At 43.2% G+C, this 13530-nt stretch overlaps 1 protein-coding gene across 2 annotated transcripts in view; it reads left to right on the top strand.

Annotated features, from left to right (window-relative positions):
- Nucleotides 1–682: 682 nt before the first annotated feature.
- Nucleotides 683–13530, top strand: part of Qser1 (glutamine and serine rich 1) — a 70231-nt gene continuing 57383 nt past the window's right edge. For both annotated transcript variants that reach the window (XM_041678748.1, XM_041678747.1), the window contains exon 1: nt 683–1104. In XM_041678748.1, coding sequence (XP_041534682.1) covers nt 938–1104 — 167 coding nt within the window. In that variant the 5' untranslated portion in view covers nt 683–937. The remainder of the gene's footprint in view (nt 1105–13530) is intronic.

The following is a 13530-nucleotide window of genomic DNA, read 5'->3' as shown; positions in this document are numbered from 1 at the left end:
CACCCTCTAAGTCATTAAATTACCCACACCACACAGCTTGGAAGTCAGATAAGGCAATGTTTGGGTAGAGTCCTGCAGAGATTACAAATCTTGAGCAGAAAACCCCAACACAGAGTGCATAGTGAGTTCAAATGTGTTGTAATTAAAGTCATCCAGATGGTAGTTGGATTAATCAGTGATGCGGCAGTATTTATCTTGGGATACAAGATTCTGAACTCCAGAGTGAGAAAATCCCCAAGGTGGGGGTGGAGACAGTTAATAAGCACCCCTGGGAAAGGCCCATTCAGCGAGGGCTGGAAAATTCGTTTGAATTTGAATCAATTTGAATAGAAATCTCCCCCAGGAAGCAGGAATAGGGAACCAGATCCTCTAAGCCCAGCAAACTTTGGGCAGGAAGCGAGTACTGTAAAGCAGCAGCCAGTCGTCTGCGGTTTGGGGCGCAGAGAAAGCAATCACGGGAATCGAGTGTTTGTGCTCCTTCAAAGAACCCCGGAGGGTAGAGTAACGAACTCCAGGCGTAGCGTTGGCAAGCCTTTCCGGCTCCGCACCCACGCGGGTGCTCGAGGGCGTAGGCCTCGTCTCCACCGCCAGGGCATCCACGGAGCAGCCCTCGTCCGGCCGGCCCCCGAGTCCGCTGCCCAGAGCGCGGGGCGCCGAGGGGGCGGGGCGATGAGCGGGCAGAGGGAGCGGGAGGTGCATCCTGGGAAATCCAACAACATGGGGCGCCCGGGCTGCGGGCGCTCTGGCCGCCGCGAGTCCCGGCCGCAGGCGCCGCCGTTCGCCTGACGTCCGAGCCGAGGCCCCGCCAGCCGCAGCCCGGTTCCTCCGGCCAGCCTCCCCGCCCCCCTCGGCCGGCCGCGCCATGTGAGGGGCCGCTCCCGCCGCCGCCTCTTCCTCCCCGCGCCTCCCGCCCGCCCCCGCCGCCTCAGACCCCGCCATGGACGCGCACTACGCGCCGGCGGGCTTCGCCGAGCCTCCCGCGCCCCCCGCCAGCGCCGCCACGCAGCAGCCCGCCGCCGCCCCCGCCTGGGCCTACGAAGCCCGGGTCCCGACCGCCGCCTCCAGCCCCGGCTGCAGCGGAAGCAGCCCCAGCCTCAAGGCCAGGTAGAGAGGGTGGGCTCGGGGTCTCACTGGGCCAGGAAAGGCCGCGGAGGCGCCGGGGCCTGTACCACCCCTCTCGGGGCCCGGGCCGGGTGGGGACTTTTGGGGAGCCTTTCATTGCTCTCAGGAGAGCCGGTGGACGACTCCTGGCGGGTGGTCCGGGCTGGGTGGGGGCATAAGGGGCAGGATTCGCGCCTGGGGCGGGTCGGAGCGGGAGGCTGAAGGGAAGGTGGGGTGGGAGAGGAGGGGCTCAGTCACCCCTCGGTGGTGGATTCCCACTTGGTGAAGTTTAGGTGAACTCGGTTTCTGGGGAACCGGACTGACTCAGGAGGGAGGCCTAGCGGGGCATCGCAGAGCTCCGGGCAGTGACATTCCATTGTATTGGAACCTGGGTGGCCGATGATGTGTTGGGGGCCTTGACGTTGTAAAGGTGGGGGCGATGGCGGGGACGAGGCGCTGGACCGTGTTGCTGACACTGGGGGACCTGGGGTGGCTGGTCTGCAAGGGAACCCCCAGGGCGGGACGCGAACGCTGAGCAGGGGCTGGGTGACATATGTTTGCAGTGGTGGCTCTGTTCCACGCGTTCAAAGTTGCTCTTGGGTTTCCTCTCCTTTTAACAACGGCAGGAAGTCACGAATCCCTCTCTTCTGTCTTGTGCGGGAGGGTGACTGACTGTTGGGAAGCATTGAGGGCTGGTGGTCAGAGAAGGCTCTAAAGGTCGAAGACCCAAAAATACGTTTCTCCATCTCGGCTTCATTTTATAGCGCGGGCGTTCAAGCGTCTTTGCTCCAGCCTGGCCCAAGGACCCCAAAATGTGGGCTCCTGTTTGATATTTAAGTTCGCGGTAAATGTGTAGTACCACACTTTGAAACGGTCCGGTTCGAATGATAAGTGGAAGGCGTGGTCTAGTGTGGAGGTTTTGGGTGCCGGGTATTTTTAAAGCCGCCTCCCTTGAACAATACTGAATCTGGTAGGTGCCGCTTCTAATCCAAGAACAGGGGAATCCTGCCTTGCTAATTAACGACTTCATCCTCAGCTACCAACAGGGAGCTTCGAAGCCTCAATGAGCTCGCCAGGTTTCTAAATCATTTTGACGACACGAGTGAACTTTTTGTTTCACTCTACACAGTATTCTAATTGTCTTTTTATTTTTATGAAAATGCTGCTTTCGTGATTTAGAATAGATGTGTAAAGAGTAGCTGTCTTTGTCTTAGATTGTACCTTGGAATTATTCTGGAAGAATGAAACAAATCAACAAAAGGATAACAAACCTCAGAAAATCTTAGCCCTTTTGTTTGAAAAAGCCAGGATTTTTAACAAAGTGATTTTCCAGTTTTGAGCTAAATGGTGATAATGCTGAGGTCTTTTAGAAATAACTCATAGTTTTGTGTTCTATGTAACTAAGCCATTTTGAAGGATTTTAGTACGGGTATTTGAACCTTGATTATTTTTGGTGCTAGGTTTTTTTTTAATCATTTTACATAGAACATTTTCATTGTCTATAACAATTTACAAATTAACTTTCTCTTCAGTGAACAGCAATGATGTGCAATGTGCGGCATTTCTTAGCTCAAGTAAAAAACTGTTCTATTAGGCAAATAACACAGAAATGCTGCCTACTTATTGTCTGTTATTTCTTTGAGCAGAATACCTCCTAGGCAAGAAACAAAAACTGGCTGGTCATATTTTCCAAATGTTATCAGAGTAACCCAGAACGACTCCCCAAGCCTGTTTGAAAGCAAGTTTAAAAGACTTTTGTTATTATTTTTTAGATGTTAGTAGTACTTAAATGCAAACCCCTTCCTATTGCTTTAAAACATGTTTGGAGGGTTGTGGTCAGTTAAATTATAGCCTACAAAAAGCAGGCTTTCCCCCTCCCCCACAAAACCTGCTTTGTTAACATGTTGTGTTAGGATCAGGCCATCTGTACAGGGCTGCTCACACTTCAAATTACTTTTCTTCAAATCAGGCAAATGTCCTCTTTGATTTCAGTTACACCAGAAGTACTGTATCTGTAATGTGCTTTCAGAGTCCTTAAAATATCAGGAAGCTTGATCATATTTTTACAACGTTTTAAAAAGTGTTTGATAATTCATGTATCAGTTGAATGTTTTTGTTTCCTTTTGTGCAGTTTCATTAGTGCTCACAAGTGAACACTAGCTGTGATGATGTGACATGGATATTTATCCAGAAAGAATTAGCTTGTCTGCCACCTTATTTCCTGTACTTATTCAGAAACTGACAGATGGTAATGGCATTCACTTGTTACTGACATGGGATTTAACATCCTACTTTATTATGTCTTTGCTTCCTCCTAAAAATGCGTTTTCATGACTCAGTATGAAGGTGCCTGGGAAATCATGAGTTTGAAACAATATTTTCTTTGATACAGCAGCTCCATTGGGTTTTTTTAAATTTTGGGGTGTGTGTGTGTGTGTGTGTGTGTGTGTGTGTTTGTTTGTTTTTGTTTTTTGGCTACTGTTCTTGACTTTTTTGAGACAAAGCTGTCCTGGAACTCACTGTGTAGACCAGGCTGGTCTCAAACTCACAAAGATCTGCCTGCTTCTGCCTCCTGAGTACTAGGATTAAAGGTGTGCACCACCACTGCTGGAACTCCAGGTTTTTTGTTTTTGTTTAAAAAAAATTATGGAGAGGATTTTGAACCCTGAATGTTTCTAAAGTAACATTTGATAACTACTTGTGTATTTTGGCAATAGGTCTTATACATTTCGGGTTGTTTGCGCCCCTCAGTTTCAGAAACCAAATGAACATATCCTTTGCCTATCGTCACGACCTTTTGGGGGTTGTTTGCTTTTGTGTTTTCAATGGTCAATATGGATGCTTTAAGGGAGAATAAGTTGAAGGGGGTAAGAAAAAGTCTAATCTGCCTTTAAATTAGGGAGCTTTGTAAACCATGTAAGTGAAAGATAGGAGCTTGTATCAGCCCAGAATGGAGACGAGGAGTGAAGATGTATTTAACAGCAGCAAGGCTAGACAGGCATGGAAACCTATAATCCTAGTAGAAAGGAGGTTTGTTCTGAGTTCAAGGCCAGCCTGGTTTACAATGTCTCAGCCCCACAAAAGGCAATAAGGTTTGGTGACAACACACAGAACTCCTGGGTTTCTGTACTGAGCTACTAGATGGCTAGAGGTGTGGACAAAGATGAGTCTGTAAGGAGAAATAGAGGTGAGATGGGTGTGAAACATGAGCTCATCATTAAATGACCTTTACATATTCAAGTAAAAGGTCAGAGAGATAGTGGAATACGTGACTAGGTTCTCACAAGAGGTTTGAACTGAAAACAAATAAGGTCATCTCCTTTGAGATGGCATTTAAAAACACATCAGTCCCGGGCTTTGAGTAAACAAGAGGGATTAGTTAGAAGAGGAATTAAAAACTAGTCAAGAACAAGGAAAAGCTCTGCGCCAGAGGTGATGAAGGAGAACCAGGAAAGTGCAATGCAATTGAAAGAATGTTCGGTCTATAGCAAAAGGACAGTGAAATAGGATATTGGTGTTTGTTTGCTAGATCAAATCATGAAAACTAATTTAACTGTCCAGTGAGTGAGTGGTGCCATTAGACTCACCATGCAGCATCACAGTATAACGGCTAAACAGACAGTCAAAACTCAGTGCCCAAGATTAAATCTCAGCCTCATCACCCAGAAGCTTTGTGACGGCAGATGTGTCTGTGCCTTAGTTTCCTTGTCCATAAAAGGAAAATGGAAAGAATACATACTCTAGGCTGGACAGATGGCTCAGCAGCGAAGGGCATTTGCTACTCTTGCAGAGGACCCAATGGCTGCTCACAGATCTGTAATTCCAGTTCCAGGAGATTTTGATGCTCTTCTCTGGGGGCACCGTACATCCATGTGATGGAGGTAAAACACTCATACACATAAAACTGTATTTTAGAAAAACCTGTTGCAAAGGATTTTTGTATAAAACAAATAATTATGTGTGGCTTAGATCAGTGGCTAGTACAAATTAATTGCTCATGAAATAAATGGCATCAATAGCACTAATACTGTTTCCATGAGTTAATAGTTTTTAACTCTAATAGCAGAAAGTTTGATTGAAATAACCTTTTGTTAATTTGGGATTGTCTTTTCTTATAAATTGTGCTCTTGTAAGAGCTTTTGAAAACTTGAAGGACCCTCTAGCTTTAAGAGTTTAGTCTGAACAGTCGAGAGACAGAGCCAGCCTGGTCTACAGAACACGTTCCAGAACAACCAGGGCTACACAGGGAAACCTTAAGACTCACTCAGAGGCTGGCCATGTAGTTCAATGAGTAGCTTACTTGCCTAGCATGCTGTAGGCCTTGGGTTTAATCCCCAGTACCACATAAAAACTTCAAATGGTGACTTTGTGTGGGGTAAGGTGGGAGTTGCAGTGAACAGTATAGGTGTATCTCAGTCCCCTTTCACCCTGTAGCAGGGACCAAGGTGAAGGGTTGGGATGTTTGTAGTTATTTCAGTATAAGGGTATGGGCCACTGCTTGCCTTCATATTTCCTTGCTGTGTTCTCTGGAGTGAGTACTAAAGTATGTCTGCCATAGCATACATGTTTGGTATCTGAGTACCTGATAGATGTGAAGTAATGTCGCCTTTATTGTCAAATATATTTCTTTAGTGAAAGCTCAAGAAATCTTGAGCTAAATAAGTAGCATGCATTTATTCATTCATTAAATTGTACCAAGTATCTGAGTTCAAAATATTAGACCAAGTTCTATAGGGTACTGCAGAAATAGGAAAGACACTATCCTGCCTCTTTAAAAAGCTTGTGATTTACAAGGGTGACAGGGTAATTAATATACTTGTTACTTCTCCGCTTCACTTCTAAATCCTGGTGTGAGCCGGGCCTTAGAGGTCCATCCTTCTCTCTCCGCTCACTCAAGTTCAACTTGATATGAATGAGGTGACATTCAAAATTATATCTTTATTTCTGTACCTGGTGTCTGACACATCTTCATGTGGATATCAAATAGGCGTTTCGAACATAGTAATTCTAAAGATGATTATCTTTTCTATCTTAGTAAATGCTGTTACTGTTTACTATAATCTCCACAGAAGCTGTTGTAGTTTTTTCCTGTTGCTTTCTTTGCTTCTACTTTAGGCCCTCTAAATTTTGTTCTAATTATTTGTTGTGTGTGTGTGAGTGTTTTGCCTGCATGTATGTCTAAGCAGGTGCATGCACTGCTCTTACAGATCAGAAGAGGTCTAGGATCCCTTAGAACTGGAGTTACAGATGGTTGTGAGTCATCATATGGGTACTGGGAATTAAACCCAGGTCTTCTACAATAGCAGCCACTGCTTTTAACCTCTGAGCCATCTCTTCAGCCCCATTCCACATTTTGTTAGTCTGTCAGTGTGTGAAGTCTCTGGTTAAGTGTGTCATTGTAGGAGGAAGACTATACAAAGGTATGTTTCATTGTGGGGGCTCACCAGCGTTATACTACCATGGAGTGAGCACTATATTTTAGGAGCTTTAGAATTTATTCTCTGTAAAGATTAGGACATTTTAGAGAAGGGTGATGGTGTGAATGAGTTGGCTTTTGTTTTTAACAGTTTATTTTTATTCATGTGTATATATCTCTGCAAATGTATGCCACTTGTATGAGTGCTGGACCATGAACTCTAGTCCTCTGGAAGAGCAGCAAGTGCTCTTAAGTTTGAGCTGTCTTTCCAGCCTCAACCCCCAACTCCCACCAAATTTAAACAAATCCTGCTGGGTCTCTCTCTCTCTCTCTCTCTCTCTCTCTGTTCCTTCCTTTCTGTCTTTCTTTCCAACACTTCCATTTACTTTGAAGTATTTGTTCTTAGATGGCAAGACCAGAGAAGTGTGAATTCAGTAGTTTTAGAGTCAGTAAGGAAATTTCAGAGATAAAAGATTTTAGTGAGTGAAGTGTTTATTCTCAGCCCTTAACTGAAAACTATAGTATTTACTAAGTGACAGATGTCAATGCACTGGCCTAATAATTTTAGTATGTGTGTTTGCTTGCATACCTGGTATCCTCAGAGACCTGAAAAGTGTGTTGGATCCCCTGGAGTTGGAATTACAGATGATTGTGGACTGCCATGTGGGTACTGGGAATTGAACATGGATCCTCTGGAAGAACAGCCAGTGTTCTCAACCACCGAGTCATTTTTCTAATTCCCATGAGTTGATTTAATAGGATTAAATTGGCAGTTAATTGCAGAATTGTTTAGAATTAGCAGAAGTAGGAAACCGGTTTTGAGAAGAGAGGCAGTGTACCACATCAGTCAAGAGGGAGGTGATAGAGATATAATGATGCATAATGGGTTAGTGAACCAACTCCATCTGTAAATGTGCTCTCTCTTGTAAGCTTGGTGACCAGAGTTCAATCTCCAAAGCTCTCCAAAGTTGGTTGGCAGGAGAGAACAGACTCCATTAAGTTGTCCTCTGACCATCATGTGTGCCCCATGGTATGTTTGCCTCTTCTACAATAAAAATCAGTAGAAAAAAGAGTCAATGAATAAAGAGACAAAAAGATAAAATCACCTGGGATGGCTGGCAACATACATATTAAAGGATAAAGAAGGGTACATTTTAAAGCTGGGTAACTAGAAAAAATGGTGCAGTGAACAAAGAAATTTTACTACACTTAATGTTTTTATTAATTTGAGAATTTCATGCTGTATTTTGATCATACTCATGCACCTTCTCTTGTTGTTGGGGTTTCTGTCCTGCCCAGTTCCCACAATCCTTAAGTCCCAAAGGAATGACACAGAGGTCTACATTAGTTATTAAACTGATTGGCCCATTAGCTCAGGCTTCTTATTAACTCTTATAACTTATATTAGCCCATTATTCTTGTCTATGCTACCCACGTGGCTCAGTACCTTATTCAGTGAGGCAGTCACATCTTACTTCTGTGGCTGGGTCACAACTGTGGACCCAAGCTTTCTTCTTCCCAGAATTCTCCTGTTCTCGTCATCCCGCCTCTATTTCCTGCCTGGTTGTCCCACCTATACTTCCTGCCTGGCTCTGGCCAATCAGCGTTTATTTAAAATATTGACAGGATAGAGACCATTGTCCCACAGCATTCTCCAGCCCTATTTTTTAAGATAGGGTCTTACTATATAGACTAGTTAGCCTTGAATTCTCTATATAAACCAACTGACCTTGGTTACATACTGAAAGAGATCCAATTATACTCACAGATTTCCAATTGCTGAAATTGCAGGGGCCCCTTTTATTTTTCCAAAGGTATATGTATTTTTAATGTGTGTGGGTGTTTTGCCTGCATGTACCGTATATATGTACTGCTTGTGGAGGCAGAAGAGAGCATACCCCAGAACTGGAGTTACTGGAAACTGAACCTGGGTCATCTGGAAGGGCAGCCTGTGTTTTAATACTGAACCATCTTTCCAGCCTCACCACCATTAGTTTTTGTTTTGTTTGTTTTTGTTTTTCCCTCGAGGTAGGGTTTCTCTGTATAACAACTCTGGCTGTCCTGGAACTCTGTTCCAGACTGGCCTCCAGCCCTTAGAAATCTGCCTACCTCTTCCTTACAAGTGCTGGGATTAAAGTGTGCACCACCACTGCCCATTCACCATTGTTGTTGTTTTTTTTTTTTTAAGTGACAGAAATTGCTCACAGGTTTGTCAGTATTTAACGTAAGTTTTGTGTGTGTTATAAAAATGTTTGTATTCATGTCATTGTGCACTTACATGTGTGCATGCTTACCTGTGTGAACATGGAGGCTAGGGTAACTGGTGACTTCCTGTCTCACTCTCTACCATAGTCACTGAACCTGGAGCTCATAGTTCAATTCTCTGACTGGCCAGTGGATCTTAGGGTCTGCTTCCTACAATGCTGACGTAACAGATGCATACCACCATGCTTGACTTTTTTTTTTTAAATATTTATTTTATTTATTTATTATGTATACAATATTCTGTCTGTGTGTATGCCTGAAGGCCAGAAGAGGGCACCAGACCTCATTACAGATGGTTGTGAGCTACCATGTGGTTGCCGGGAATCGAACTCAGGACCTTTGGAAGAGCAGGCAATGCTCTTAACCACTGAGCCATCTCTCCAGCCCCATGCTTGACTTTTTTAAATGTATGCTGGGAATCCAAATTCAGCTTCTCATGTTTGAATGCCAAATACTTTACCAACTGAGCCATCTCCCTAGCCCACCACCTGTTTTGAACTATGTATGCATTTTGTAAACATATGTTGATTGACTTTTATCTGTAAATGCTGTACAACTCTTGTATGCATTAAAGATTTGGTGGCAATTAATGTACACACACACACACACAAAAATAAGTCTTTGTTCCTAGCTAGTCATAGTTATGATTCTAGCATGCTCAGGAGGAGCTTAGGTTCCAGAGCTATGTGGGGAAACCTTGTCTTAGGGAACAAAATGAAAGTTTTGTGGGGTTTTTGTTTGTGTGTTTAATTTGAGATGGAGAGTATTTAGCTCAGGTTGAATTCACTCTGGCTATGTAGCTGAGAATGACCTTGAACCTCTTGACGTTGGGATCACTCACGAGTGTGCTACCATGTATCTGGCAAAAGAACTTGTTGAGCTTAATTTAATTCCCTAGCTGCTAGGAAGTCAGAGGGGCAGTTAAGTGAGAACATTTTCTCTTTGAGGAAATAGCTAAGGAAGCAGCATGTGCAATGGCTTAAGGCAAGGAGTTTGACAGTTACCTTCCCTGGTACAATCTTAGTAGTGTTCCTGCAGAGTCACCTGAAGGATTTGCTGAAAATACCGGCTGCTGGCCCAGACTTTCTGAGTCAGTACATGTGGGATACAGCCCTATAATTCCTAAATTCCTAGGTCATTCTATTTAAGGACCGCACTGAGAACACTAATGTGGATCTTATCTCTCTTGGCAGCTTGGTTAAGTTAGAGCTATCTCTTCACAGAGCTTTCTTGACCACCAAGTCTAGTTTTAATTATATGTAGGTATCTTCCTGTGGCTATGTGATTGCAGATGCTATAAGAGGTGTCAAAAACCATAGTAGCTAGAGCACAAAAAGTTGTAATCCTCTTAATTTGAGTGCTTGGAACCAACAGGTCCTCTGGGAGAGCAGCAAGAGCAGCAAAATCTGAATCATCTCTTCAGCCACCCCTCCCCCCTTTTAAATAGAACCCTTATTTACTTTGAAGTGTATGCTTAGCTGACAAGGAGTGAGTTTGGGGGTTTATATAGACAAAGGATGCTCAGAGATAAGGTCTTAGGAGGTGACAGTTTCAGCTTTAGCTAAGAGCTGATAACAGGTATTAGGTTCCAGGTGTTGTGCATTACTCTAATAATTTTTGTGTGTATAATCTCAGCTCCTCTCACTGTGCAATATATATTATTGTTAACCCATTTTACAATGAAACTGAAGCATAGAGAAGTTAGCTCTCTTAAGACCATAATGTTAAGTGACAGAAGCAGTATTTGAACTTTGGGTGTGGGAGAATATGTTAATCACAAGGTGTTTTAGTTCTCCGGGGAAATTCCTTTTGTGAGGTGAAGGTATAGCATAAAGCAGAACTGTTAAATTAAGTAAAAAGTAAAAACGAATGGTAGGGATGGAAGACTTTAAAGAAGGGGCTTTGGAGCGTAGCATCTGTGCTGAGAGACAGGCTGGGATTACTTTTCCTAGAGCATACTTTTGGTAAAAGTTTTTAGACTAAGACCATCGGTTTCTACCAAATTGAACAACTTGCCATAATATGTGAAAAATACTAAAGTATATCATTTTAAGTACCTTTCAGTATACAGTTTTCTATTAATTTTTTTCTCAGTTTACTATGGAACCTTCACAGATTCTGCCTTATCTTCTTATTTTTAACTGGATACACAGGTTTTTCACTATGTGTATTAATTACTTGTTGCTGTGATAAAATACTTTAAAAGGCATTTTAAGGAAGCATTTGTTTTGGGTTATTGTTTTGTGTTATGGTCAAGACTATCAGGGAAGATCTGGTGGCAGAAGCACGTTGAGGCTAGATGCATTGCATCCACAGTCGGGAATGTATTCATTCTTAGACCCTACCCCACAGAAAGGTACTACTCATAAACAGGGTGGATGTTCCCTGTGGTGATAACTTTGTTTGTGTTTTATCAAATAATTAAAGCTTGCCTGAAGATCAGAGTGCAGAGCTAAGCCACTAGAGGTCAGGGAGTAGTGGCACACACCTTTAATCCCAGGACTCAGGAAATAGACAGATGGATCTCTGTTAGTTCTAGGCCACCCTGAGCTATAGGAAATTGAGCCACTCTAAAAGAGAAACAGCCAAGTGATGGTGGCTCATGCCTTTCATCCCAACCCTGGAGAGCTGGAGACAGGAAGGGATATGGCTGGGTGGAGAGAGGAATATAACGCTGAAGGAGACCAAACCAGATGCAGTCTGCAGATCTAGTCTGAGGATGCAGTCTGAGGTTTGGTAGAGAGACATTCAGTCTGAGGATTTGTAGAGACAGGTTCACCTCTTTAGTCTGAGCACTGGTAGAGGCAAGAACTCTCTAGTGACTGCTCTGCTTCTCTGATCCTTCAGCTTTCATCCCTGATAGCTGACTCAAACTTTTTATTATTTTTTTATTTTTTTTTTTTTTTGGTTTTTCGAGACAGGGTTTCTCTGTGGCTTTGGAGCCTGTCCTGGAACTAGCTCTGTAGACCAGGCTGGTCTCGAACTCGCAGAGATCCGCCTGCCTCTGCCTCCCGAGTGCTGGGATTAAAGGCGTGCGCCACCGTCGCCCGGCTTCTTTTTCTCCTTTTTTTTTTTAACTTTTTATTATTAAAACGAATTAGAATTCATGCTACATCTTCCTATCTTGATTGTTCTAGATAATCCCTCACAGACATACTCAGAAATTTGTGTTAAGTTTGATTTGATTCAAAAATCTCATCAAATTGACAATGAAGTGGACCATTAGAATTCTGCCCCTTGACAACTTTTGAACATCACTTTTAAGTTATGACTTGCCACTCTATATACCTATAGGCTCATCACCATCTCATTGAAAAATGAATTCAGTCTAATTTCAAAAGTGCCATGGTATTTAACAGTTCCAACATTGTTTAAAAATCCAAAGTCCAGATCTTATCTGAGATTCAAGGCACTCTTAACTGTGAGTGCCTATAAACTAAAAAAGGTACACTCTACTGACATAAACATTCTCATTCCAATAAGGAAGAACAGGGCACAGTAAGAATTGTGGGATCAAAGCAAGACCAAAATCCAGCCAGGAAAAAAGTGGATCCTGCAACTAAACTATAAATTTTGAAGGCATGTGCTAGCTTTCCATTACTGTGACAGAATACCTAATATGACAGCATATTAATTTATAAGAAAAATTTATTCTGGCTCATGATTTTAGTTCATGTTAGCTAAACTTTTACCTTGGGCCTGGGATGCCACAAAACTTCATAGCAGGAAATGTGGTAGATTCAAAGCCACTCCTTGATAGAAAGTAAAACTTGAGGGGGGAGTCAAGTTCCATTATGCCCTTCCAAGGGGACATCCCCATGGACATAATTTCTTGAAGGCTTCTCTCCCTTGAAAATACCAGGGGCTGAGGGAAGGCTTTGCAGTTAAAAGGCACTGTTGCTCTTGCATAGGACCCAGGTTTGGTTCCCAACACCCACATTGTGCTCACAACCATCCTATAATTCTAGTCCCAGGCCCTCTTTTGACCTCCCCAGGCACGCAGATATGTAGATAGACACATGCAAATAAAACACTCATATACATTGTGGTGGTTTGAATGAAAACGGCCTCCATAGGCTCATAGGGAATGGCACTGTTAGGAGGTGTGACTTTGTTGGAGCAGTTATGACCTTGTTGCAGGAAGTGTGTCACTGTTGGGGCAGTCTTTGATGTTTCCTATGCTCAAGATACTCGCCGGTTGCCCATATATCAATATGTAGCCAGCTGTGGTGAAATATTTGTATACTGTGTTAAGATTTATTGTTGTGGTTGGTTTAGTAAAGAGCTCAACAGCCAATAGCTAGGCAGGAGGTATGGGCAGTACTTCTGGGCAGAAAGAAGTAAGAGGAGATAATCAAGGTGCACAGAAGATGCCTGGAGACACGGAGAGGAAACAGGAGGTGCAAGATGGAAGAGAGGTCTAATCTAGGTGTTAGAACCTAGATTAATATAAATGGGTTAATTTAAGTTATAAGAGCTAGTTACGAACAAACCTAAACTATAGGCCAAGCTTTCATAATTACTAAGAAGTCTCTGTGATATTTGGGAACTGACTGGTGGGACAGAAAAGGACTTGTTACAGCTAGCATCATGACTGCCTGCACATCACCATGCTCCCACCATGATGATAATGGACTAAACCTGAAATGGTAAGCCGCCACTTCAGTTAAATGTTGTGGTGTCTCCTCACAGCAATAGAAGCTGTAACCGTATACATAAAATATAAAATCTGATATTTTTTATTTTTA

The sequence above is a fragment of the Microtus oregoni genome, unplaced genomic scaffold, assembly GCF_018167655.1.
Source record: "Microtus oregoni isolate MIOR12 unplaced genomic scaffold, Mior012 000031F_ref0000149, whole genome shotgun sequence".
In the NCBI taxonomy this organism is placed as follows: Eukaryota; Metazoa; Chordata; class Mammalia; order Rodentia; family Cricetidae; genus Microtus; species Microtus oregoni.
This window is presented reverse-complemented; position numbering and strand designations above follow the sequence as displayed.